The 26,847-nt window shown below is 47.7% G+C and overlaps 1 protein-coding gene across 1 annotated transcript in view; it reads right to left on the reverse strand.

Annotated features, from left to right (window-relative positions):
* Positions 1 to 26,847, reverse strand: part of LOC147711087 (uncharacterized) — a 1,001,373-nt gene that overhangs the window by 395,899 nt on the left and 578,627 nt on the right. Inside the window, exon 12 of the mRNA XM_086921902.1 lies at positions 197 to 331. Coding sequence (XP_086778028.1) covers positions 197 to 331 — 135 coding nt within the window. The remainder of the gene's footprint in view (positions 1 to 196; positions 332 to 26,847) is intronic.

Genomic DNA, 26,847 nt, shown 5'->3' on the forward strand with positions numbered 1-26,847 from the left:
TTAAGGAAAAAAACATAGTTCCAAACTACAAGTTGTATATAGGTGTTTCAACTATATAAAATACACAGCTATGCTTCAGTTGCACTGGTCTGCATCTCAAATCAGGAAAGAATGCACTGCCATATCTCATCTCTAATACTTCACATAAGAGAACTGTTGCAGAAAGATCTTTGAAGAAATTGAAAAGATATCCTACCTGGTTTGTGCACACATCATTGTCACAGTCGTAAATGCATCTTCCGTATGGCCCAGTTCTCAATTCCTCTGTTAATGCTTCTATATCATAAACACCTTTACTGCAAACAACGGAGGTGGGCCAGCCAAAATTCCCCTTAAAAAAACCATTAAACATTAATATGTATTAAACATTTACTTTCATTTTAATCAGTTCTAGAAAACATTTTAATTCATTTTGATCACTCTCGTTTGGCATTAAAAATAACTTGTAATGTTCACTACCCTTAATCCTATTCGTTGTTCTCATGGTCATTATTTTTCACATGTGTTCCCACCCCAAGAAGGAACAAGCATTGGCATAGCCAATAGGTCTCGCCTTTGGGTAACATAAGCACTCTTTTAAAAGTGATCTGGAGAAGAAGCGTGTACCTGGGTAACAAACTTCATATTGATCTGCGCCACTGGTGGGGGTGAGCACCTTCCTGGCACTGCCCTGTGGAGAAGGGGCTGCGATCGCCGCTGCCATGGTCTCTGTTCCAAGCAGTACCCGGCAAGCATGAACTCACATGCCCCGTATTGTGTACCTGCCATGCGCCTGGACTGCACAAGCTTATGCAGCTTCACTCTCCCAAGCAGCAGCCAGTGCACAGGGGCAGAGACTAGGCCATATAGCAGCTGGAAGCCGGAAACACAACAAATGCGCCCTCCCTCGTCCACCCCCCCCCCCCCCCCCCCCCCCCCCCCCCCCCCCCCCCAACACCCTCTAGATTCTTTGGGCGGCAGGAGTGGAACAGCGTGCGAGGGGATGGGGGAATTGCACAGGGTAAGCGCTGTCGGGTGACTTTAAAGTGTGTAGGGTGGGTGGGCGTTGTCAATGCAGGTCAGGTATGCGCAAATGCTGGGAAATGGCAGGGCTGCAATTGGGCGGCATTCAGTGAGGAGGGAGGTTTGGCTGGGCTGGGCTGTTTACTCCAGCAATAGGTAAAGCCTAACCTTGATTACATACCACTTCCCATCTCTTTGGTCTTGTTGTGGTAAAAGACCAGGGTGGCTTCAAAAACTTGGACCACAGTAAACCCCTAATAGAAACTTGATTTATCAACAGTAAATCTCATCACCCGACGAAGGATGAAAGTCGGAGGCTGTATGTCAGGGTCCCAAAGTAAGTAACACATCGAATGCAAACTTAAGGGCAACCTACATGTGGTTCAGAAAAGGCCTGAACAGTCATCTTTTCCAACCCCCTTTTACCTGAACACCCCACAAAGTGGGAAGTGACTGAAGAAGTCCAAGTAGGGGCCACCGATTCCGACCCGGTAGCTTGGCGCAGAGCAGCAAAGGCTTAATTTCAGAAGCAATGTGTAAAGTATTTGTGCAACACACCAACAGTTCCCAGTAAAACACGCACCAAAGAAAATGACACTACACCCATGAAGTATAAAAATATAGATATCTTTATCTCAGGTTCAATCATCAGATAAATGCAGTTGTAGGCAAGATCAATATTCAGATATGAACCCAGCTTCCAGGCAAGATCACTAATAAGGTAAGAATATTCCGTGCCAAATCAATGGTTCCCCCCCAGTAGTACTTATAAGGCGATTGTCATCATTACCAGGTAGTGGGTGCCCCTGGGATAGGCAGTTCTGGGGAACACAGTTCCTCGAGCACAGTAGGTAACACACTGGTCTCAGTCCTTACGAGTCGGTACCCCTTTTGCAGGGCAGTCCTAAACATCCGGGTTGAAACAGTCCCTTAAGGAGCACCCCTGAGCTGTGTGTGCCTTCTCCCTCTGATCAGATCGGGGGAGCGCTGCTTTAATGGCTGGGGGCCGTAGGTGAGAATTTAATAGGCCCCAGCGGCCTTCTAATGTGGAGCATCAGGCCCTATAGGCACCTCAGTTCCTAATATCAGGGGATATGCAGTGTTCAGGGGGGTGCAACGGCAGGGTCCCATTCAGGGGACGGCCCGAAATGTCAGGAAACAGAGAAGGGACTCGCACTGCGGACTCCGAGGCTAGCAGATGTCGCGAGCTCGGTCCTGCACCTCTCCCTTTCCCACACACGCTTCCCGCTGGGCAGTTACCTGGGGTGCAGACGCTCCTTCTGGTTCACCGGCAACAGCAGAATTCGGGGACAGAGGGACGCCTCGCGCTTCTCCGCTTCCCTAGCGACGCTCCCCGTTGTTAGACGACTCTCCCACTAGAGCCAATCCGAGTGCGGCCCTCTCGATGACGCTCTCCTTGCAGGGGCAGCCCCGGCGCCTCTACCAATCCCAGCGCGGCTCCTTCCCGACGCGGGGATGACGCGTCCAGGGCTCCCAAAGCACACGGGCCACGGCGGTGATCACGGAGAGTAACAAAAGTTCTCAGAGCGGTCCTGGTGCACTTTCCACCCGGGCTGTGGCGGTGACGAACGGGAGGCAATTTTAAAAATCCTCTAAATCCAGGTAGTGGCGGTGAATACCAGAGCGCAGCGCTCCCGCTGCAACAGCGCTCACACTCAACACTTTGCCCCGGAGCCCAGGTGGCGGCAGAGGGGACTGAACCGGAGCGCTTTTACTTCTCAGCGCTACACCACACCTTAAGGGCTCCTGAGGGCACCAGGGGTTAACAGGGCTTCGGCGCTTCAGTCCCTACACAGCGCCACAACCTGCAGGCAGATCCTGGGTTTCGGTGGCGATTTGGGGATACATCAAAGGTCCTTACACCCCCAGCGCTGCAGAGGCAGTTCAGCCAGAAAGGAAACTTGGTGGTCCATATGAAATCCCACTAGGCAAGGGGTAGACAGTCCTTGTAGTCCTGGTGACTCTTACAATCCCCACAGTGAGCAGGGGATTAATTAGCCTCTTGGTGGAGACACTCTGGTGATGGTATTCCTTCAGTCTCTCTGGCAGGGCAGGATCAGCAGGCAGTAGGGCAGCTCAGTAGGTAAGGGCAGCAGTTCCTTGGAGCAGTCAGCCTCCTTCCAGTTGGCAATCCTTCCTGGCGCAGCAGTCCTCACTCCCGCAGAGTTTCTTCCAGGTCCAGCAGTGTAACAAAGAAGTGAGGCCAGGACCCTCCCTTATATATCTTTCAGTCTAAGGGCTAGAAAGTGGTAGAAGTCTCTGGAAGGGTCTGGGGGCAGGGGCTTCTGGAAGAGTCCAGGGAGTTCTGGTATGTTCCCTGCCTTCCCCGACCTATCTGTGACATTGACAAGAGACAGGCCGCTAAGGCTACAGTGGGCAGCCCATCACAGCTCATCCCAGGGAAGAAGGTGTGAATCACCACTCCCACCTCCCAACCCAGGCAGGCTATCAGTATGCAGAGGGGAGGGAGGAGTCTGCAGAGCCTAATCTAAGTCTAGGCAGGAAAAGGCCCACTTTATAAAAGTGGGATCCCTAGCGTAGTAATGCCCAAACCCTATATATCATTAGAAAGGGTTCCCCGCCCCGGGTCCAACAAGACCAAACATGACAGACTTATTAGGTCCCTGTCAGAAGTTATCCCATAAGGGGAGGTTCCCAATATTAGCCTATGGAGGATTAGCCTTACTGCGGTAGCAGTGGCCTGTGGCAGATATGCCAGCCTCACAAGGTTTTAGGGGAGAGCACCCGCACCTCAGCACTGTTTAGCAGTGGTGAGGCGCCCAGAGTCCTAAGTCCAACAAAATGTAAGGTAAAAATGGGAGGCAACAAGGTCAAAAATGTAGGGGAGACCACCCTAAGGCTGACAGGTCTAACAGACTCCCATAGGATAACTGCCTAAGCTAGTGGGTTTTTTGCAAACTCAAAAATTTGTAATACTCTAAAAATAAACAAGGAAACTAATTTACATCCTTTAGGCATCTGGTTAGTGTCATCCAATGCTGGTCACTATAACATATTCCTTGTAAGTTTTGCAAAAAGTCATTCATTCATCCAAATTAGAGGGTAGCTTACATTACATCACACACCCTCTGACCAGTTGTGTGTCCGAGGCCTCTGTAGCAGAAGGCCTTGCCATCCTCGAGGGGGGAGGGGTGTGGCCCAATCATTCATGTGAATATCCGTGAGTCGCTGAGATCCTTCAACACGTTCTTCCTGGGGGGGAATCATTTCGGATTACCCCACTGCCTCTGACTAATGGCGTCCAAGGAAGGGACTTACCGTACACGTAGCTATTGTAATTAAATATGAGACTGCAAGAGTTCATAAACTGTAACTGACAACAGGCACAAACGCCCAGCGATTAAGGATGTTGCCAAATGGCGAGCTTGGCCGACCTTGAAGTTTGGCAACCAGGTTCGAGTCTGACCGGAGGCTCGAATATCCTGTGATTCTCAGAAAATCACGTACTCTCCCCGTGCCTAAAAATGAATGTGTCTGTCTGTAATGTAACGGGTGCTCATGTAAAGCGCGCTGATACGTTTGGCTCGTGTTCGCGCTATATAAAACTCCAAAATATAAAATAAAAATGATCACAATACGAGTGGACCCCTGCAGACCCCCTAATTAACTGCCTCGGGAGCAGGCAAGATCCGTGAACAGTTGTTTTTCCTGGGACGGGACGCAGCAAGCGTGGGCCACAGCACAGAGGTACTCAGTCATTATGGTATAAAGACGGACAAGCAGAGTTCAGTGAGTGAGCCCATGGCCGCGCGCATGTAGAAAGGCATTCCGGGCAGATAGAAAACATCCTCGCTCTCCCCTCCCACCCGCTTCTCTGATGCCTCACACTGGTTCTAATGTTGGCACCTCTGGACTCAGGAAGGGGAGAAGGTAAACAAACACTTTGCAGCCATGGCTCCAGCGAGCCAGGGGTGGAGGCCAGAGAATGCCTGCCACTCCCACGCAGGCAGACGCTGCAAGGCCAGCCCTGCCAAACAACGTCCTGGCAGGAGCCCGCTGTGCCAGGAAGAATGATAGCACAGCCTACACCCACAAATGCGCTGCCCCACGCACTCTGTCAGCGGAAACATCCTATTGGGTATGTTTGTGTGTGCACCCACTGCTGTGAGTGATTGTGCTAGTTCTGAATCTACCTACAGCTTTTGTTTGCATGCCCCCTTTGTCAAGCACAAATGTTTTTCTGTGTACAGGGATATGTGGGAAGCAATGAAAACACATTGTTGAGCCTCTCACTGAAATGCACATAAAATATTTGCTCTTGGTCGAACACGAAAGTAACTCCCTTTGCGGTTAACAACCGCTCCGCCGTTATTTTACCTGGCTTTTACAAAGAGAAATATAAAATATTGTCAACAGTTGTGTTGTGGCACCATGCTGTAAGGGTATCTACTTGTCTGTTTTTATGCTAATAATAACTTCCTATGCGTTTAAACATATAGAAAAACCCTACCACGTACACACAACACCGTGCATACATCCAGAACAGCACAGATAGGCCATACAGCTGGCTATAAGCAAGTTCACAATAGCAGCTTCGACATCCCAGACTAGCATCAAACCAAACACTAGCAGACTTGAAGAAAAGGTTCACAACCTTTATTTCCTTCTTTCATTTAGTTGCTTCCCTGTGAAATGGATCCAAAAAAGAACAAGCCTGCGAGTGGTGTGTGCGCGCGCGCCACAGCAAGACATCTGTTTCCGATTATCGCGCATGCCTCTGTGCACGATAATCGAAAACAGATGTCGGGCCTGCGGGTAACCGACACCAATAGGCCATGGGCGGAGCAATGTGCACGCCTTTGACCAATTGCGTGCTGTCTTTGGTAAAAAGACGCATGCAAAAGCCAATAGCCTGCAACAATAACAAAAGCACACGCGCAAGCGTGTGGTCAGCTTTCTGAAGCCCCTTGAAGCCCCTACATGAAGTCTCGCTGAACGAGCAGTGCTGCGCACTGCAACGCTAGGCATGAGAGCTAAAAAGCTGCCTCTTGTGGGGAATGTAAACAATTGCACTTGTGGGCAGTGAGGGGAACTGTCTTAGTGGGCCAGAAAACCGCAACTAGAGCTGAATTGGGGGGGGGCTAATTGTTCCAGCAATAGGCAGAGTAGAGATGCAGTGGCTCTACGATAGGGGTAAAAAAACAACAAAGCCTCGTTAACAAGTGAATGGTCTTCAAAGACCTGTGAAGTACTCTGGTGCGGCTGGCAGCTGAAAAACTGTCTTGTGTGTGAGCCCGGGAAGCAGCTGGGGCTGACACACACAATAGGGGGATGGGGCCAGTGTGAGGAACTGGAATCCGGGAAAGGGTGAAATCCTGGCACCCTGTAGGTTATTTCAGGTCCTCCCGACTTCAAGCTTACACTTTTCACAAGCGTCGGCTACGCACCCATATTTTATACAAGCGGCTAAAGGCCCAGTTCATAAAGGTGACCACTAAATGCACTTCCTGTCCCTCTCTGCAGGTCAGTTTGTTGTCTTAGCAACCATGCATTGAAGTGTTTTCTTTTTCCAAACAGAGGTTAGCCTGGATTTTTTGTGTGGCATATTTCCCATTGAACGAGGCACGCAGTTTCCCTCGTCAGCCGGTCTGAAGCGGTGGAAAACGCCAGTGGACCGCGCTGCCTGGAGATGTCCTTGGAAGGCCACCGTGAAGGCTGCGGCGTGGGGCCGGAAGCCAGCAAGTTATATGATTAAGTGCATCTTAAGCAAAGGCCCCTTATTGTAATGAATAACTTAATTTATGAAGACAGTCTCTTAAATTCATGCCCAAAATCATGTTACGGTCACAAATTTCTCAATAGCAATAACATTTCCCAAAATTACAATTATAAATCCCTCCACTTCTTTAAAAATTTCTCAAGCACACCAGTTATTTCTAACGAAGTCATGTGAGCTAAGGATTTCAATTCCTCGGCCCTATTAAAAAAGATTGTACTTTAAAAACATAAGACATAAACAGCCAATCTACTATTACATTGCAAAATTAAGTTTTACGAATAAAGAACAAGTTGAAAGCTTTAGGGCATGGTCGCATATGGGTCCCGGATTATTTATGAATAACTGCTTCGAAGTGTGATTCTCGTTCACTTCAATATAAAAGCACTAACTATGGAACTTTTATTTTTAAAAATGTTTATTAAAGAGCAAATAAAAATAAATATTCCATACTTCATTTCCTGCTCTGTGTACTACCTATTTTACATCTGCCATACAGAGCCACATTCTCAAACCTGACCTAATTTGTTTAAATTACCAGACGGAGGGTTGCAAGTGGTTTCTTGGCCTTAATCATAAAGATACGTATTGGAGACCTGGGCAAAGGTGTTTATGGGGGCCCAATCAATGTTTATGAAAAGATTAGTCGGTATGAAACCTCAGTGGGCTGCACTCTCATCGATGAATTTATGTGTATCCTAAAGGCCACAGGTTCAACCTCTAAAGAGTCAATTCAGCCGCTCATCACTGTCATCTTGATAGCATAACTAGTATTTACTTGGGTGTTAATGACAACTAATATGTGGCTATTAAGTTTGTGATTTGGACCGTATAAGTGGCCTGACATTACAAGAGGAATGTCTGTGTCAGAAGCGATAAGTAATGCACAGTCTTAGGTACATGGTTGGGGAGAAGGCAAAAATTTGGTGATTTAATGGAATCACAGCCAGTTTCACTTACAATAAATACTTAAAATTGCAAAATTGACCACAAATTCTAGTGAATTGTTAGAAACTTAATTCCAAAGTGCCTAGTGTAACGCAGCTTTGTACTTACTTTCCCTCCATTATTAAGAACAGTAGCTGTTTCAGCACCCAGGCTAATGTGCTGCATAGCTAAATACATATACGGTCCCAAAGGCGAGACCGATTGCATTGCAAATGCTTGTTTTGTAATGTGTTTATTGTATGATAAAAGTACATTTAATAAAAAAAATTGAACAGAACTCATAACATCCACTTTTGGAGCTTCACTTCTTTTGAGCTGATCATGTAACGCTGCTTTACAACATTGCTGAAAGACATTGGCAACGCCGATAGCTCGCACATAGGCGCAACCTACTGAATTGGCCAATGCTTGTTGTTGTATTTGCACTACCTCCAGGTCTATTGTTGCACGCAGTGGATAAGTCTGCAGATTTTGTGGCACTCCTAATGCAGAAACCCAGCTGCTGTTTTGAATCATGTGCTGAATTGACCTGTGATCATTGGATATTGAAGACATTGTGGACAATCCATTAAGGACGGCCAAAAACTCTGCAACTGACAAAAAATAAATTAGTGTGCCATTTCTGGAAAACTATTTTTAGCGTATTGTTATCTGCACTGATCTGTAATGTTGATTGTGTTTGTATAATCATCTACTAACTCACAGAGCTTGTTGTGTCCTGAGGCGGAAGCCGGGACTGTTTGTTCTTTTAAAATACTTGTGTTTTCTGAATTTATGCTTTTAAATTCACTTGTGTAAATCTCACCTGGGCACCTCTGAGCGGCACTCGGCGCGGGCAGCGGATCCTAGCGCTTCCACGCCGCCTTGATCCTCTCCCAGAGCCCCCAAAGAACTCGGCACCGCGAGGACGGTGGCCACGCCCCCTTTAGGCCACGCCCCCTGACGCTCCCACCAGCAACCAGCTATAAAATGTGCCTGGCCAGGAAGCGCAGCGGACGAGCGCAGCGGGAGTGCCTAAGGCAAGCCCGTCTGCGCCCGTCCGCGCACGAACGGGCCTAGGGCCAGAAGCCATGCCGGCCGCAGACACCAAGAGAGTGAGTTACTCACATCGCGCCCTACTCAGTCTCAGACCAACAAAGAACATACAGTGTAACTATGTACACGATTCTGACGGACCTTTTACCAACTGCGCACTCTGCCTTCCAATCCACCTACAACTCACCCAGGCACATACTCCACACTCGGGTCTAAAACTAGCAGTATTGAACTGCAGGTCGCTCCCCATGCACGCCATGCTTATCAACCACCTACTTGGGGACCATGAGCTAGACATCCTGTTCCTCACGGAAACGTGGCTCACGACACATTCAGACTCGGACGTGGTCGTGGCCCTGGCCCCGGGTTTCCTCATACAGTCCCAACCTCGCCCCTCCGGTAGAGGGGGTGGACTGGCCATTATGCATAAAGATCACTTCTCATGCAGAATCAGCGATGCCCACATCATGGATTCAGAGAGCTGCCTGTTTACCATCCAGCTGGCCCCGACTACCTCACTGGCAGGCCTCCTGGTATACCGCCCCCCCCGGATACTTTGGTCCCTTTGCTAGCGCCCTACTAGAATCCATATCAACTTTGTCCCACTCTACACCAAACTTCACTGTGCTAGGGGACCTCAATATTCACTTTGACGATCCCGCAGACACAGGGGCTGCTGATCTGATTCTAGATCTGGCTGCCTATGACCTCCAACTGGTCAATACTGGAGCCACCCATATCAAGGGCCACCTGTTGGACCCAGTTTTCACAAATGTCCATACCCTCCAGGCTAACCCTTCCTGCCCCCTCTCCTGGATGGACCACTTTTTAGTTCCTCTCTTTTTGCCAGGAGAATTCAAGAAGCCACGTAAGCCTTCCACGTATACCCGGGACAGGACATGGTCCAGACTCTCCACAGAGGACTGGGCCAGAGCCCTGCAATTAACGACCCCCGCTCCCTCAGGGGATCCTGCCATAGCGGATAGCAATTTCAGGAAGTGGATTTCCAACTCACTCGACTCTATCCTCCCTATAAAAACCCGCGAAGATAAAAGCGGAAAGACAGGGTCAGCCCCCTGGTTCAGCCCGGAACTTAGAACCCTCCGCAAGGAATGCAAAAAAGCGGAGCGATTGTGGAGGAAGGACTGGCTCCACTCTAGCAAAGATTCCTACCGGAGGACGGTACGAGCATACAAATCTGCTCTGAAACTCACTAAAGCCTCCTACTATGACGACAGAATTAAAAATTCCACTAACTCCGCAAGAGAATCCTTTCTCATTGCCAAAGAACTTCTAAAAATACCACAACCCCCTTCACTAACCAGGACCCCACCGGACAGGAGCACTGAACTCGCAAAATACTTCGACTCCAAAGTCTCCCACATCCTAGCCTCACTCCCACAGCTACCTAGCAAGTCACCACACTGGGACAAGGCTGCGCCTAATACTTGCCCAGGAGGCGCCCCCCGCCCTCAGCTAACCGCTTTTAGGGCGGTGTCTTCGGACGAGGTTGGAAAAACTCTGACTAAAATGAAAAGTGGCTCTCCGTGTGACCCTGCTCCCATGAGGTTTCTGAAAGCAGTCGCCCCTGTGATAGTGCCCCCTATCCTGGAGCTAATCAACACCTCGCTGTCCCAAGGCTCCGTCCCTCCCAGCTGGAAGGGGGCGGTAGTCAAAGCCCTTCTTAAAAAGCCCCAATTGGACCCCACTGATTTGGCCAATTATAGACCGATCTCGCTCCTCCCGGGCATCAGCAAAATTGCCGAAAAACTGGTTAACGTCCAGCTCTCCCAGTTCCTGGAATCCAATAACCTGCTGCGTCGTTCCCAAACTGGGTTCCGTCCTGGCCAAGGCACGGATACCGCCCTCCTCGCCGTCATCGAGGAGGCAAGGTGTATCCTAGATTCAGGGGGGTCAGTGGCAGTGATCCTCCTGGACCTCAGTGCAGCCTTTGACACGGTGAATCACCGTGTCCTGCTTCATCGGTTGGCTAGGGCGGGACTTGGGGGCACAGCATTGGCTTGGATAGAGTCCTTTCTATCGGGCCGTTCGTTCCAGGTCTGGGATGGCAACTCCCGCTCCGATTCTATGCCTTTGACTAGTGGGGTGCCCCAGGGTTCCTCACTTAGTCCGACTCTTTTTAACGCCTATATGGCTCCTCTTGAGGACGTTGTGGCCCCCTTTGGCATCAAGATTGTGAGCTACGCGGACGACACGCAACTGGTCGTCTCGCTCTCACATCTTGACCAATGCCCAGACAATCTCCTGCACTGCCTCCAGGAAATCCATCTCTGGATGTGCGAATCCTCACTCAAACTCAACGGGTCCAAAACTGAAGTTATGCTGATGGGCAAGAAATGGTCAGCAATCCCACCACCAGTCTGGCCCGATGTCATGGGTGAGGTGCCCGCCCCTAAGAAGGAAATCAAGAGTCTAGGGGTCTGGCTCGAACCTGATCTGTCTATGAAAACTCAGGCATCTAAAACAGCGGGAATTTGCTTTGGACTTATGCGGTCAGTCCGCAAAATCCTGCCGATGCTCACTCCCCAATCTAGGAAACTCCTGGTGCAAGGACTTATCCTTGCCCGATTAGACTACAGTAACTCTGTCTATTTAGGAGCCCCCGAATCTACCCTGGGCAAGCTACAACGAACCCAAAATGCAGCTGCCCGGATGCTAATGAATCTTCCCTCTAGGGCCTCAGCCAGGCCAGCACTCAAGGCTCTCCACTGGCTACCAGTGCGAGAAAGGATCAAGTTCAAGGCTTTGTGCACCGCTCACAAACTCCTCAATGGACAAGGTCCCTCCATTCTGGGAGATATGGTTACCCCGTACAAAGCCTCGAGATCCCTGCGCTCGGACAATGAGCGACTTGCTAATGTCCCTAAGTTCAGGAGGGCACGCACCGGAGGCCGTCGCTTTTCAGTAAAAGCATCCTCATGCTGGAACTCGCTCCCTCGCTACCTGCGGTTGGAACCTGTCTACATACGCTTCCGCAAACAGCTTAAAACTCTGCTGTTCCCCAAATAAGCTCCTTCCTTTCCCTCTGGCCAACTCAAGCTCTTACAACGCGGGGATGCCTCCGGGTCACCAGGCGCTCTACAAATCGTTAAATAAATAAATATTTACATGGTTTATTAAAAACTAACAATTACATTGTGATGACCTCACTAGGGCTCTGGCTCTAAGCAATGAGACACCCATAATTAGACACAGGGTTAGGGTATGAGGAAGTACTTTAAAAAAGACCGGTTCAGCCAGTGATGTGTAGATGTTCCAAAGAAACAGAGAAGCAGGTACAAGAGCTGAGAAAAACTATCCCAGCAGACATAGTTTACTAAACTAATATTACAGCGTAGTGGGCAGGTATGTTTTCAACTTAAAAATACATTTCACAGCCTCACCAAGACAGTGCAACATTTCCTCTTTCTGAAGTGGGTAAACTGAATACTGTTAAATTGGATACAGCATAGAGCAACGGTAAAACTGCTGCTGAAAGGTGTCAATACAAAAGAAAGTTATGCATTTTGTGACGCTGGTAGATTCAATAAACAGGCCTCCATGAGTCTTTATAATCTGAATTTACCACCGAAGAATTCTCATTGAATACAAATCAAAAAATTCTACAAGCCTGTAAAGTTGCAACGTTTTCTTTTAGGGATAGACATTTGGTGGTGTAAACATCCACTAAAAATAGGCTAGTAAGAGAAAAATACAGCTTCGGCCACTATTGGAATGCATGATGGACTATTTTCCAGCCCGGTGGTACTGGGAGTAGGGGCGGTGGGAACACTTACAAAAGCATCAGAATGATAAAGGTTATAGAAACAAGAAGGAAGTATTGGTGGAAAGCATCTAAGTACCGGTGAGCTCTGGAGAGAAGACATTTCTTAGCAGATAACTGACAGCCTCGCAGCAGGTAGAAGCCATGGAAACTCAACCAAAGCACTACAGAGAAGGAGCTGGAGGAAGTCAGACTTCCTGAGAGCAAAGGGTGGGTAAAGCCAGGAACAGGAAGAGGTCAATAAGAATACATTTGCTTCTGCCAACGGGGAGGGAAATCCTCAAGTAGTGTGTCCCGAGTTCTTCGTAGAAGATCTCAAAACCCAAAAGTCTCCAAACCACAAAGTCTGAACTGAGAAGGGATAGACCAGTCTAAACGGAGGAATAGTAAGTACCACAAGCATTTTGTGGACAGTGGGGGTTATTATTTATACATATGACGACCAGTCAGTTCATAGTCATTGTCCAGTCACCAGCGTCCATGATGGCCGTGTTCGCACAGGAATAATTGATACTCTTCCCCATGCGTCCCCTACCCCCGCATTCTTTGACCAATAAAAAGTAAAATGTGACAAATGTTCCAAAAGGAAAAAAAAACGATTGTCTGTATAGGTTTTAAGCTATTGTCCAAAACCACTCGACGGTAGTGCAGAAATGTGATAAAAGGACTGGAAGCCCTGGGGCGATAGCCTCACTCGGAGAGCCCTACAGAGCAGAGAAAGGCCGGAGCGACAATGAAAACAAGGAATGTCAGAAATGCAGCTGGCATACGGCCACGCTGCTGCTCGCTCCCGAGCTCCCTAGGCCAGGGGAGTCAACGTTTAGGGAGAAGGCGGAACAGGCTCCCGCCTTTAGCCAATTGCGGGCTTTCAATCTTTGAAAGTCACACGCAATGGACAATCACTTCAGCCTTTCAGCAAACTCGTGCGTGTGGCTTTTTTTTAGCCACACGCCCGAGTTTGCGGAAAAGCTGAAGTGATTCCAAGAGGTCATTTTCTAGAGCAGTGCACTGCGCTAGGCTCGACCTAAAAAGGAGAAGATAGTAAGCCCAGCCGATCCGGGTGCGCCCTATAAATAGCTAGTTTGGTGCGGTCAAAATCAAATGACTACCAAACAAAGCAAGAAGTACAATACATATATTAAGACAGGATAGAACTAAGAAACACTTGTTCAAAAGAGTAACCTTCCAACTCTAAATTCGGAAGTTGATAATGAGTTACAAAAGTACTGAGATATGCCCAAGTGACTGCCCTATAAAGCTCAGATAAAGGCACTCCCTGAATATCAGCCTAGCAGGCTGTCATACCTGTTGCTGAACTACCTTGAATAACGTCAGATAAAGGAGTTTCAGATAAAGGGAGATTGTAGACCGAATTCATCCACTAATGGAGACAGAAGAAGCTTTACAACTCTGGTCCGGTATACTGTAGGTGCAAAAAGGCAGACTGATTTATGAAAAGGTCTTGGTCTATCCATATGAATCAAAGTCAACCTTTTAACATCTGAAGAGTTGAACATCGTCTCTTTCTGTAAAGAAAGAGATGGAAAACAGAGAAAAAAATCTCCTGATGTTTAATAGCAATAGATGTAACTTTCGAGTCCGAGAGAAAGTCAGGATCTGTTTTACAAATAACCCCATTATCTAGAATTCTGAGAAAGGGAGGTCTACAGAAAGGTCCCCAAGTTCATCAATTCTTTGTGAATGAGTTATTACCACCAGAAAAACACTTTCATTGTCAAAATGTTGAAGTTCACAGTATCCAGGGGCTCAAAAGCAAAACCCTGAAGAAATGTAAAGAAAACAGGTAAATCTGAAGGAGGCAAAAACAAAAAAAGGGCCGAACTACAGGTCTAGATCAAGAGAACCCCCCTCAACAGTGCAGAGGCAAGAATCTCATCTTTCCCAATTTCTCCTGAAAGCCCCAAATCGGACACTGGAGGCCAAAGACAAATCACACTGCACATGAGAAAAGGACTTCGAAGAAAACCAATCCTGGAAATTGTACAATGTCGGGAACAGGTCTTGAGACTATAAGGATGTCTAGGTCTCTCAATAGCCTCAGCAAGGTATCTCAGGAGTCCCAACCCTTTCAACCTCCAAACCAAATGAGACGGCAGATCTAGAGGGAGACATCCTGCAGCCCAAAGATAAAAAGGGAACCAGGTGAATTCTCCATGCAGATTGAGGAGTCACAGAATTGAGGAGAGGAAACAGGTGAACTTTTATTTTGAGGGTTTTTTAAAGCTCGAACATCACTCAAGGGTATCAGCGTGCTGTAGAGAGTATTGGGTTGATGACGAGTGAAGAAAAACAGAACGGTCGTTACACAGGAAGTAGGAGAATTTTGATGTTAGGAAAGTCACCAGTGAGATCTAGAATTGGTTATTGGGAGGAGCTAAAGACGCTTGTTGGTAGGGAGAAGCTGTCCAAGTTTGCAAAACCTTTGAGGGTTATCAAGTTGTTCAGGAACACCATGAAGACTTCTTATGGGAGAATTTAAGTAGAGTGCCTTTATGTGATGGTGGTATGGGATATAGTCAAAATGAACCTATTGCACTACATTCCATCAGTGAGAATGCCAGGTATGGACAGAATTATTTAAGCTTCGAGCAGGATAGGATTTTTAAAAAAAAACGTTTCCTTACTGGATTACATATCATATGGAATGTATTAAGGTACATTTTGTTACTTGTTTGAACTTTTCTTTTCCTCAGTGTTTTACCTTAGGAAGGGGTTTCTCAGTTGGAATAGTGGTTGGTGCTTGTCGTCAATATATCCAATATTTTAACTAACCAAAATCAAACTAACCCGGTATTGGTAAAGCACAAACAAATCACCGGAAAGGGTCTCAAGGCGCTGGGGGCCGTTGGGAAGATTAAGTGAGCTACTGCCCAGAGTCACATGATGCAGAGCTGATCTGCCTCCAGTGCTGGGGATCGAACCGTGAGTCCTGCGCTCCGAAGTCAGCATCTATGGCCGCTGCACCACACCTCTCCCTCTCCATTTTCCCCACCATGTTTTACTCCAACTATACTTTACTTCTTGTATACTTTTGCTGCATTGTAAATGTCATCTTACTTGTTTTTGGGATCCTTGCTCATGCTTAAACACCGCCCTTGCACCTAGTGCCTACTGAGCATGGTTGAAAGATATGTTTAGAAGATCCTGAGAGTAGGGCTGCTGACTTAACAGCCCAAGTGCAGGACACCCCCTGTGAGACAAACCTGCACTTACTATATATGCATGTCAGAGGATTTGGAGAAACCTTGTACCATTGATAGCACACAGAGGACAAGTGTGCACTAAATGCAACAGAAGTTATGAGGGTTTGTTGCTACAAATGGGTACAAGCACATGGCATGAAAACGAAACCTTGATTTTTAAAACCTTGATGCATAAGTTAACCAGCTCGAAGAAGAGGAGGGGATGATAACAACAAGACAAAGCTACAGGGAAAAACAGGGGCAGGGACAGGTCCTTATGTAGGAAGTCACTGAGTACAAGATAAAGGCTATTATAAAAACCCATAGGCAGATGAGTGAATTGATCGGGGTGTGCAACTGGGCTGGCGATAGGGCATGCCCATGTATGACACAGACCTGGGTACATGTTAATGGGTGCTTCAGAAGAGGAGATAGAGGGGCCATTATTCCCTGGGCCCTGTGCTTCTGAATGGGGAGATAGAGGGGCCATTATTCCCCGGGCCCTGTGCTTCTGAATGGGGAGCTAGAGGGGCTATTATTCCGGAGCCCTGCGCTTTTGAGAGGGGTGACAGGGGGCCATTATCCACTGGCCTTGCACTTTTAAGAGGGGAGAAAGACGGACCATTATTCCACAGGCCCTACACTTTTAAGAGGGGAGAAAGAGGGCCCATTATTCCACAGGCCCTGTGCTTTTGAGAGGGGAGATAGAGGGGCCATTATTCCCCGGGCCCTGGGCTTTTGAGAGGGGAGACAGAGGGGCCATTATTCCCTGGGTGCTGTGCTTCTGAATGGGGAGATAGAGGGGCATTATTCCCCGGGCCCTGCACTTTTGAAAGGGGAGAAAGAGGGGCCATTATTCTACAGGTCCTGCGCTTTTAAGAGGGGAGAAAGAGTGGCCATTATTCCCTGGACCCTGCGCTTTTAAGAGGGGAGAAAGAGGGGCCATTATTTCTCAGGCCCTGCGCTTTTAAGAGGGGAGAAAGAGGGGCCATTATTCCCTGGACCCTGCGCTTTTAAGAGGGGAGAAAGAGGGGCCATTATTCCCTGGACCCTGCGCTTTTAAGAGGGAAGAAAGAGGGGCCATTATTCCCTGGACCCTGCGCTTTTAAGAGGGAAGAAAGAGGGGCCATTATTCCCTGGACCCTGCACCTTTAGGAGGGGAGAAAGAGGGGCCATTATTCCCTGGACCCTGCGCTTTTAAGAGGGAAGAAAGAGGGGCCATTATTCCCTGGACCCTGCGCTTTTAGGAGGGGAGAAAGAGGGGCCATTATTCCCTAGGCCCTGTGTTTTTGCGGGGAGATGGAGGTGGCATTATTCCCCAGGGCCTGCACTTTTGAGGGGAGACAGAGAGGCCATTATTCCACAGCCCTTGTGCTTCTGAATGGTGAGATAGAGGGGCCATTATTCCACGGGCCCTGCGCTTTTGAGGGGAGATAGAGGGTCCATTATTCCCTAGATCCTGCGCTTTTGACAGAGATGGAGGTGGCATTATTCCCCGGACCCTCCGCTTTTGAGTGGGGAGATGGAGGTGGCATTATTTCCAGGGCCCTGCGCTTTTGACAGAGATGGAGGTGGCATTATTATCCGGGCCCTGCGCTTTTGAGGGGAGATAGAGGGTCCAGATCCTGCGCTTTTGAGGAAGATGGAGGTGGCATTATTCCCCGGCCCCTCCGCTTTTGAGGGGAGATAGAGGGCCCATTATTCCTCGGGCCCTGCGCTTTTGAGGGGAGATAGAGGGCCCATTATTCCCCGGGCCCTGCGCTTTTGACAGAGATGGAGCTGGCATTATTCCCCGGGCCCTGCGCTTTTGACAGAGATGGAGGTGGCATTATTCCCCGGGCCCTGCGCTTTTGAGGGGAGATAGAGGGCCCATTATTCCCCGGGCCCTGCGCTTTTGACAGAGATGGAGTTGGCATTATTATCCGGGCCCTGCGCTTTTGAGGGGAGATAGAGGGTCCAGATCCTGCGCTTTTGAGGAAGATGGAGGTGGCATTATTCCCCGGACCCTCCGCTTTTGAGTGGGGAGATGGAGCTGGCATTATTCCCCGGGCCCTGCGCTTTTGAGGGGAGATAGAGGGTCCAGATCCTGCGCTTTTGAGGAAGATGGAGGTGGCATTATTCCCCGGACCCTCCGCTTTTGAGTGGGGAGATGGAGCTGGCATTATTCCCCGGGCCCTGCGCTTTTGACAGAGATGGAGGTGGCATTATTCCCCGGGCCCTGCGGTTTTGAAGGGCCCCACACGTATGCTGCTGCAAAGCTGTCATATTTCTTACGAGGTGGCAGGCACAGGTAATATCACAAAATGGCGCCAGAAGCTGTATATGCCTTGCGTTTACTTTTCCTATAAGCTATTTTTATTAAACTTTTGAACAGGTTCCTCTCCTAGGAAAGGTCCCGCTTCGGCGGGTTGACTCTTGCCCCGCTACCTTCCGACGAGCCTGGCACCAGGGTTCTGATAACGTGAAGAAAACGAAATGTTTAGAGCCTCACTTTTAGCGCATTGCACGAAAGCAAAACTTGTCATCGTTTTCAACAACAAAAAACACATCTGGAACACGGAGCAGGTCTGATGCATCCTACATTTAAAAGATGGGGTGCCAATGCGGTGTGCGTAGCAGATGTCGGAGATACATTTCCTTCTCTCTCCGGTGTTTGGCAAACAACAGTAAGGCAGGGAGGGATCTTTGTCTTTCGCTTTTCAAGCCTCCTGTCCAATGGATCTGCTTTCCACCATCAATTTCCGGTCCCATGTGCCTGGCGCGCGCCATTCAAGCTTTAATGAGCAGATGGCCATCTTTAAAGGGCCTGTAAAGCCGCACAAGGGGGCGTGCTGCCCTGACCCTGCTCTTCACCCCATCAAAAGAAACAGATGCAGCCGGCCCCCTTGTTACAGCGCCTGTACAATGCCCGCTGCTCCTTTTCATGAGCACTGCATGGCAGTCAGCTGATAGCAACATAGAGATGAGATCAAAATGTTTCAATTACTTTTTGTACGGTTCAGAAACAAAGGCATTAATTTTATTATTAGAAGATGTTGATCTGTAGGAGCTAGACGTGCAGAAAACAAATGCAAATTATTCTTTTAAAACCAATTGGAAGGGATAGCAGGGCAACGTGAAGGGGTTTTGGTAAATTGGCGCCCTATGCTAGACACACTAATGCTGTAAATGCTGATGCTGTCACTGCCGCTATATGTAAAATTATAAAAACTACACACAAACAAAATGACACTCACAAATCATCAATACAGTGGCTGACGTATACATTCATGTACACGTCAAGAGGACGTGATCTATCCTGGATTTTTTTTTTAACAAGCAATGACAAAGAAAGTACATCTCCGCTTTAAAAGACCAAGCTGTTCCTTAAGGAGAAAAGCTAGAGACAGCAAGAAAACAGATGGCAAAAAAGAGTCACTCACATATGCCATGGAAAGATACAGCTTATTCAGTCAGAACACAGTGAGACTGAAGTGCTTCTCAGAGGGACAACCACAAAAACAGGGAGAAAGCCAACAAATCAGGAGCATGCAATGGAGATAGACAACAAAGCCAACCAATCATGAGCAAGTGGCTCATCCAATTATTTGGTATCTATTGGAAACAATAGGCCTGTGGAGAGAATAGAGAGGTTGGTACCTATGTCCTGGGATACTGTGGAATAGCTCTACCAGGGTAGAAGAAAAACAGGTTCAGAACTAAGCCCATAAGAGCTGTTGACCTGTTCTGCTCTGAAAGGTTGCACCTGATGTATTTCATGATCTGTGCATAGTAATGAGTATACTTTTTTGCTTCCCATGGTATGTTGGTTTATAAAATTCAACAAAATCCTTGGGATTGTAACAAAGCATTAGGCAAGAAGGCCACACCCTGCAGAGGCTCTGTATGCTGGGTCAGGATAAAAGGTCCAGGGTTGAGACTCTACGTAGTGTGGTGTGATGTGGGCTCGCTGATTTGTAAGGGCGATGACCTGTTGCGTTTGGAGGTCTCAAACCAGCAGCGGCTCCTCTACTAAGGCGGAAGAGCGTTGCCCCACTGAGTTCAAAAGGAAAAATAAAATGATAACACAGTGTTAATAATGTTATGTTATTATCATTTTATTTTTAGTACGAGCCAAGTTAGGGTGGGGCTCGGCTATGTAAGAAGCAGTGGGAGGAGTGGTTGGTGCACCTAAGTGTGCATGACGGTTTGGCCAGTCGTCTTGGGCCAGCCAAACAGACATGCGCACTTAGCATTTCTCCACCCGGCTGTATTGCACAGCCGGAAGGAGAACATGCACAGGCTCCCACTCCCTGTCTTAGCACGGAACCAGGCCACTCAGACCAATCACAAGGCTGCTGTCATGCTGGCGACAGCAGCGTCATGATAGGCTTAGGGGAGCATGTGTGCTCCTGAAAGTCAGGAACAGAGGGTAGACGGAGGAGAGGGGGCGGTTGTATTCAGGTAAGTGAGCTTTTATTTCATTGATTTTTTATGTCTCCCCCATGCCCCACCACTACTTTTTCCTAGTGGCCGCCACTGCTCAGAGCACATTGCAGTGCTGCAGTTAGCAGCAGTTGCGGCCCCCACGCCTTCAAGTACTGATAAGATGGTGTTATGTTATGTTATGTTATGTTATTCGGAATTTGTCAAGCGCACCGTCACCCAGAGGTTTCATGGCGCTACATGGTGGGTGGGCTTGCATAGCTCTCTCTTGTAAGAGTGCAGGTGTCGGGTCCAGACAGCATTCCCCACTGTAAATCAGGATACTGGGGACAGTAAGACCCTGATTTTACCAGGACTAGCATAGTTGGAGACATCCTAGGATGCGACTCGCAGATGTACCTGGGCGGGTGAGGGGTAGAGATTCCCAGTAGGTGAAGCATATATAGAGGAGGCCCCGGGAAAGGCCCTGCCACTGAATGATGGTGGTACAGTGCAACTAGGAGAATAGCAGGCAAGGTGTAAAAGACATGAAATTGCGGGTATATAGGGCGGCAATAACAGATTCCACCCTCCCGCCGACGCTGAATGAGGCGAATGTCATATCTCTTCTAAAGTCAGGCAGAGATGAACTTAATTTGGGATCATACAGACTGCTTGCCCTCCTCAACACAGACTATAAGATCCTGGCATCTGCACTAGCCCAGCGATTGGCACCCTTGGTGCCTACTCTGGTGAATGATGACCAGAACGGGTTTGTGCCGACGCGCAGCACGTCTTATAACATCAGACGCCTATTTAGGGTGCAGAGCTTGGCTACGCCCCGATGGCCTTACTCGGGGTGCTTGGTACTCGATCTGGAAAAGGCATTCGACTCTGTGGAATGGCCCTACCTGACGCTGGTATTGGAGAAGTTTGGACTAGGTGATGCCTATTTACTGATGGTGGAACTCCTATACCAAGAACCTGTGGTACGTGTTCACACTGGCAGGCTTCTCTTGGACTCGATCAGAGTGCGCAGAGGCACCAGGCAGGGGTGCCCCCTTTCCCCCCCTAAATCTTTGCTCTTATGATGGAGCCCCTGGCAACACAGGTTCGCGCCTCTGGCGCAGACTGGGGAATCCCTCTAGCTGATGGGATACACTCAGTGTCACTGTACGCGGATGATTTATTCCTATACATCAGGGACCTGACTTGTTTCCTGCACGCGCTCACTGAGATATTCCGCAAATTTGGAGATGTGTCGGGACTCCGAGTAAACTGGGCGAAGTCGGGAGTGTATTCTTTTGCTGTTGACAAGCCAGAAGGTGATATTGTGGTAATGGGCGAGCGACTCCGTTGGCATCCTACCACCTTCCGCTATTTAGGGGTTTACATATATAGAGATCCTACTGACTTGTTGGAAGGCAACCTCACGAGGGCAGTCTCGTCACTCACGGCTCAGGTGGCTTTTTGGAATTCCCTCCCGCTCAATGTCCCGAGTCGAATTACACTTACGAAAATGATAGTGCTGCCTAAATTGTTGTACTTTTATGCCAACCTTCCGGTGTATATCCCGACTCGAACTTTCAGGGAGCTAGAAACCCTGACCAGGCGATTGATCTGGAACGCGGGGCGACCCAGAGTCGCGCTGAAGACATTGTATGCTTCGGCGGGGGACTGTCTGTTCCTAATCAGGAGCTATATTACTTGGCAGCGCAACTGCAATGGGTTGCTTACTGGTTGAATGGGAGGAACTTGGGTGATACTGTCACGGACGATACCATCATGACGATTGCACAGATCCACGCACTATTTCACCCCTTGGCTAAGATCCGCTACCCCACACAATTACACCTTGCGGTGGCACGGAAGTGCTACGTGAGAAGTCTAAAACTTACAAGTTCCACTAAACCATACGCCCTGAATCTACCACTGTTGGGGAAACCCTGGGAGGGTGGCGCACTCACGGAGACGGCACGGGACAGTTGGACACGTGCTGATTTAGAGGGCCTGGGGGACCTGTTTGCAGAAGGCGCTCTGCTAACATTTGAGACCCTAGCGGCCAACACGGGACTACCCTTTGGTCAATTTCTAACACATGCAGCACTCATGCGCTTACTAACACAAGCCTGGGGTGACCTTGCGGAGGAGCTGCCAGCCCACCTGCTGATACAGTACTTACACGTGATGGGGAATGGCTCCCACATAGTACACTGGCTGGCCCAGGCCCTACACACGCACACCTAATTTTCCTCACAGCGCTTGCGTGACAAATAGGCTGCAGATAGAGGTTGAGACTGGACCAATAAAGAATGGGCGCTAGTGCTGGACGGTGCGCTGAATGTGCCGCGCAATTCCTGCTTTAAAATTATCCAATACTATATTGTGCACCGTGCGTATTTATCCCCGGACAAAATAAACCGCTAATTTGATCTTGACACAGCAGCATGCCCCAGATGCGGACTTGTAGAAGCACAATTTCTGCATATGTTCTGGACGTGCCCTCTCCTACACGTTTATTGGAAGACAGTGTCGGCCTCTTTAGCAGCTGCAACAGGGAGTAGGTTGCCACACACATGGGAGGCATGCCTATTAGGCTTATTTAAGCGGACGAAACAGACGAAGGTCCCGACTAGATTTTGGGATTTGGGACTGATAACAGCGAAACGCCTCATTACCAACCACTGGTAGAACAGTGAACCCCCTCAGGCGATACACTGGCGTAACTCTTTTGACAACTGGGCAAGGGCGGAGAGTGTAGCCTTACACAGGGAAGAAACAGCGGGGATCCGCATGTATCCGATAGCGCAAGACTGGGACAACACTCTGGCTGCTTATCATCAAGAGTGCCTACGGATGGGCATTACTTAAGCATCCTTCCCCCACTAGTTGGTAGCCTGACCTCGCCCCTTCCCCCCCCCCCTCTCCCCCCTCCTTACTGCGCGCCTTTCTCCCCTGCAGGCCCTGGGCCGCGCTTCTTCGTTGGACTTCTCCCTCCTCTCCCCCCCCCCTCACTGCGGTTGTAGCTCGCCGCGCCGGATGGCCTCCACTGCTGACACAGCGACACACACACCCGCCCCTACCCGCACCCCATTTTATTTGATTTGACATCACCCAGTTTTCAGTCCCTATTTAATTTATGTGACTCCTCACAGTTACTTGTTATAAACAAATGTTTTGAATATAACTTGCATTACCGATAGCTCTAAACTATGCCCGGTAAAAGAGGAGGTTACTATAGATGACCAGTCACGATAAGTCCTAGGTACGGGTGCTTTTCTTTTCAGAGCTGGGTGGGAGGTATACCCGGGAACGGGGAGACATTGTCGAAACGATACTTACTTCTTTGTGTGCAAATATGTACTGACGCTTCTGTTCCCACCCCCTCTCATGTTGGTCCCCTCGTTCGAACCGTCACACACTGACTGCACTACATTAAACCCGGCCTACTGGCAATATTATCCTTGTGCTTCCGGCATGCCTGATTTCGTCTTGATCCTTTGCTATTGTATTGCAGGTGCCCCGAACCAAGCATTTCATTGGTGAGATATGAGGGAACAGATGGACTATCATGGCGAACTGTTGTTGTTGACTTATATTCTTACAAGGCTGTGTCTAATGCTCTTGTCATGTTGTTCTCACTGCTTTCTACTTATTACCTTTTCTTTTACTTATATTCGCTAACGTGTATGAACAACTGATATGACATGTCATGTATACTTTGCAATACGGCGGTGTTAACTGCTTTTATGTGTATTCATACAAAAATGCAATAAAAGATATTCAAACAAAAAAAAAGGTGTAAAAGACATGAAAGCAAGATTTTGTTACACTTCCCACAGGAAAGATAGAGCGTTGATGTTGGGAAGAAGGAGTTATGGTGAATGATTTTTCTAGGGTCCAGATACAAATGATGGGGTCCTTGCATTCCATTTTGAAGATTTAGACAGATAGGAAAATCCACCACATGATGAAGGGAAGACTGGGGAAGATAGGAGTCCAGGGTTGTGGAAAGAAAGGTAACATCACTGAATAACAAGGTGCATCTTCTGGAGAACATGTTAGAGGGTACTGAAAAGCTGGTAAAGAGCTCAAAGACACAGTGACTATAGAAATAAATATTCTATAAAATAAGAATGAGGGACTGGACAACTGACAGTGAACAATGAATTTGTGTCTCTTGGGCTTTCCTCAAATTAACTCAGGGACATCTTCCTGTAAGTTAAGTGTGCATTCTTTCGTAACACCTGAACTGTGTGGAGGGTCGCGATGGAAAGTTGATTCTCAAGGCCTGTGGACTCAAAGTCTAATCCAACAAGAAGCCTGAAGAATCAGGCAGGGCTATCATTAAGGTGCTTTTGAACGACCCTGATCTGCAAATGCCAATCCTTCAAAAAACCGACTCTATGAAGGTAGAAGGTAAGAGAGTGCTGTTCTTTCCAGACTGTTGAGAGCAGACACATCAGAGGAGGCAGGAATTGCAAGAACTGTCAGCCAGGGACATAGCTTGGGAAATGCAGGGAGTGTATGGGGCGGAATATACCCCAAATAATTTGTTGGTCGGATCTTGGCATGGCAAGTAGCTGTGAATGCAGACTGGTAAAGGTGGGATAGACAACATACTGATATCGAGAGCCAAGTCAAAACCTAGCTGAGGGTCTGGCTGAGCTCTAAGAGCCTGTACACAAGCTGAGCCATGAAAATAGTTGACATGCGAATCATGCAACATGGACAAATATGATAAGCACGCTTCAAAATTCAGTAAAGTGTATTTCTTTAACATGCAGATGTGTTTCACATTAGACTTCAGATTATATCACTACATTGAGAAGCATTTATTAACCATGAACTTAGAAATATTAAAGCCTCCCCACACCCTGACAACAGTGCCACTAACTAAATCAGAGGCAAGTCAGGTGTATTGTGTCCCCCGTATGGGACCTAGATTCTCGGAGCAACATTGTAGTCTTTTAAATCAAGCATGAGATTTTTCTACAGCGCACATCCTGAGCTCACGCGTTTGAAGTAACTCTCATATGCGCTAATGAAGAAAAAAAGAAGGCTCAGTGAAATAAACTATTTACCTAAGATCATACAATTTCTTGCAGGGAAGAAGGGAAAAATCCCAGATTTTCTAATTTCCCATTGACAAATTCAGCTAGTAGATGGGTACCTCTTTCTCTCTGCAGTTTACATCAAAGGTCCCATCTTTGTCGTTAATTCTTGGCACAAGAGGTTAGAACATGGGGCAGGCAGATGCCACATAAAAGCTTAGTTTGATTAAGGCTCGAGGGTCCAAGAGGAGCTTAAGATGAACAAGAGTCAGGCTCCTGGCTCAAGCTTTCAGTGGCTCACCCACCTCCAAGACTGGGCCTTGAGTGGCAAAGTGACCTACGGAGATGTGTGTGATGTGCAGGCAGACCTGAGTGAACGGATATGATTGGGCACCTGCCTGTCACGCACGCCACATAAGTGTGCCACCTCAAGGGATTTAAGAGGGTAGTTTCCAGTCAGATCTCACATCCAGCAGTAATTCAAAACTTCCTAAGAAATGGGTCACTATTGGGTCATAAAACATGTCCTTTAAAGGCAAAACAATGCTTGAATTACTAATAACGACTGTAGAACGTTTCGGGTAACATATTCCAGTAATTCTCATGGGTTCATACATTAAAACACAAACATATACATCAAGCCGCGTCTCCTGAGACCTATGTTGGCAAGTAACTATCTGGCTAATATATATAAGAATCTCTCATCTATATCCAAGTATTCTGGCAATGATTTTGAATAATGATGATTATCAACCTTAGGGAATCCTTTAATAATCATTGTATACCTCTTTAAAAGTGCTCCAAGATGTATTCAGGGAAGGGAATGCTGAATTTCCAAAACACACACAACATTACTCTGAGTATAGGAATAATGATGATCAACAACATGCAGGCTAATTTTAGAGAAATCCCATAAAGTCCCTTCATAGTTAAGACTTTGTGGTCACTGCGCAGCATCGTTTTATTTCCCCAGATGTCAGCTTAAAATATTCTAATCCCCACACACACAAAAGTGCTTCCTACTCAATGACAGAATACTTTTCCTCTGTGGGGGTCAGATAACGGGATGGAAATGCTATAGTATCTTCCTAGCCCAAATGCTTTTTTGGGGTGAGAACTGCCCCAATTCCTCTGCAACTAGCATGAGTGGTAACTATTCTACCTAAATTATTGTCAAAACCTTGCAATGGAGGTGCTCTACAAATTTCTTATTTGATGGAAAGAAATGGATCCTGACATTCACTTGAACATTCAAATCTGTTTCTTAACCTAAGAAGTCTAATTTCATACGTCTTGGTGGCAAAGTCTTTAACTCTGTTATTGCATTGGGATCTTAAATTCCTATACCCAACAATATCAATTGGTTTGCCTGTAAATGACTTGATAGAACTATCAGAATGTTCCAATTCTCTTACCAAAGCATGCATACATTTCACTCCATACACATTTTTATTCACTATCCTGTAAGGCGAGCCTGAATCTGTGACAACTGAAATGTCTACCCCACCAATTAACACTTCACACCTCGTTTTTTAGGTCTCGCCTATTCTATTCCGCAAGGAATGAATTGCGAGTCTAATGCCGCTGAACCACTACTTCAGACCAAGGGCTCTCCTCAAGCGGATTTTGGACAGTTCACGTGAATCACAATCATGTGAC

Source organism: Lissotriton vulgaris, chromosome 5 (genome assembly GCF_964263255.1).
Source record: "Lissotriton vulgaris chromosome 5, aLisVul1.2, whole genome shotgun sequence".
NCBI lineage: Eukaryota > Metazoa > Chordata > Amphibia > Caudata > Salamandridae > Lissotriton > Lissotriton vulgaris.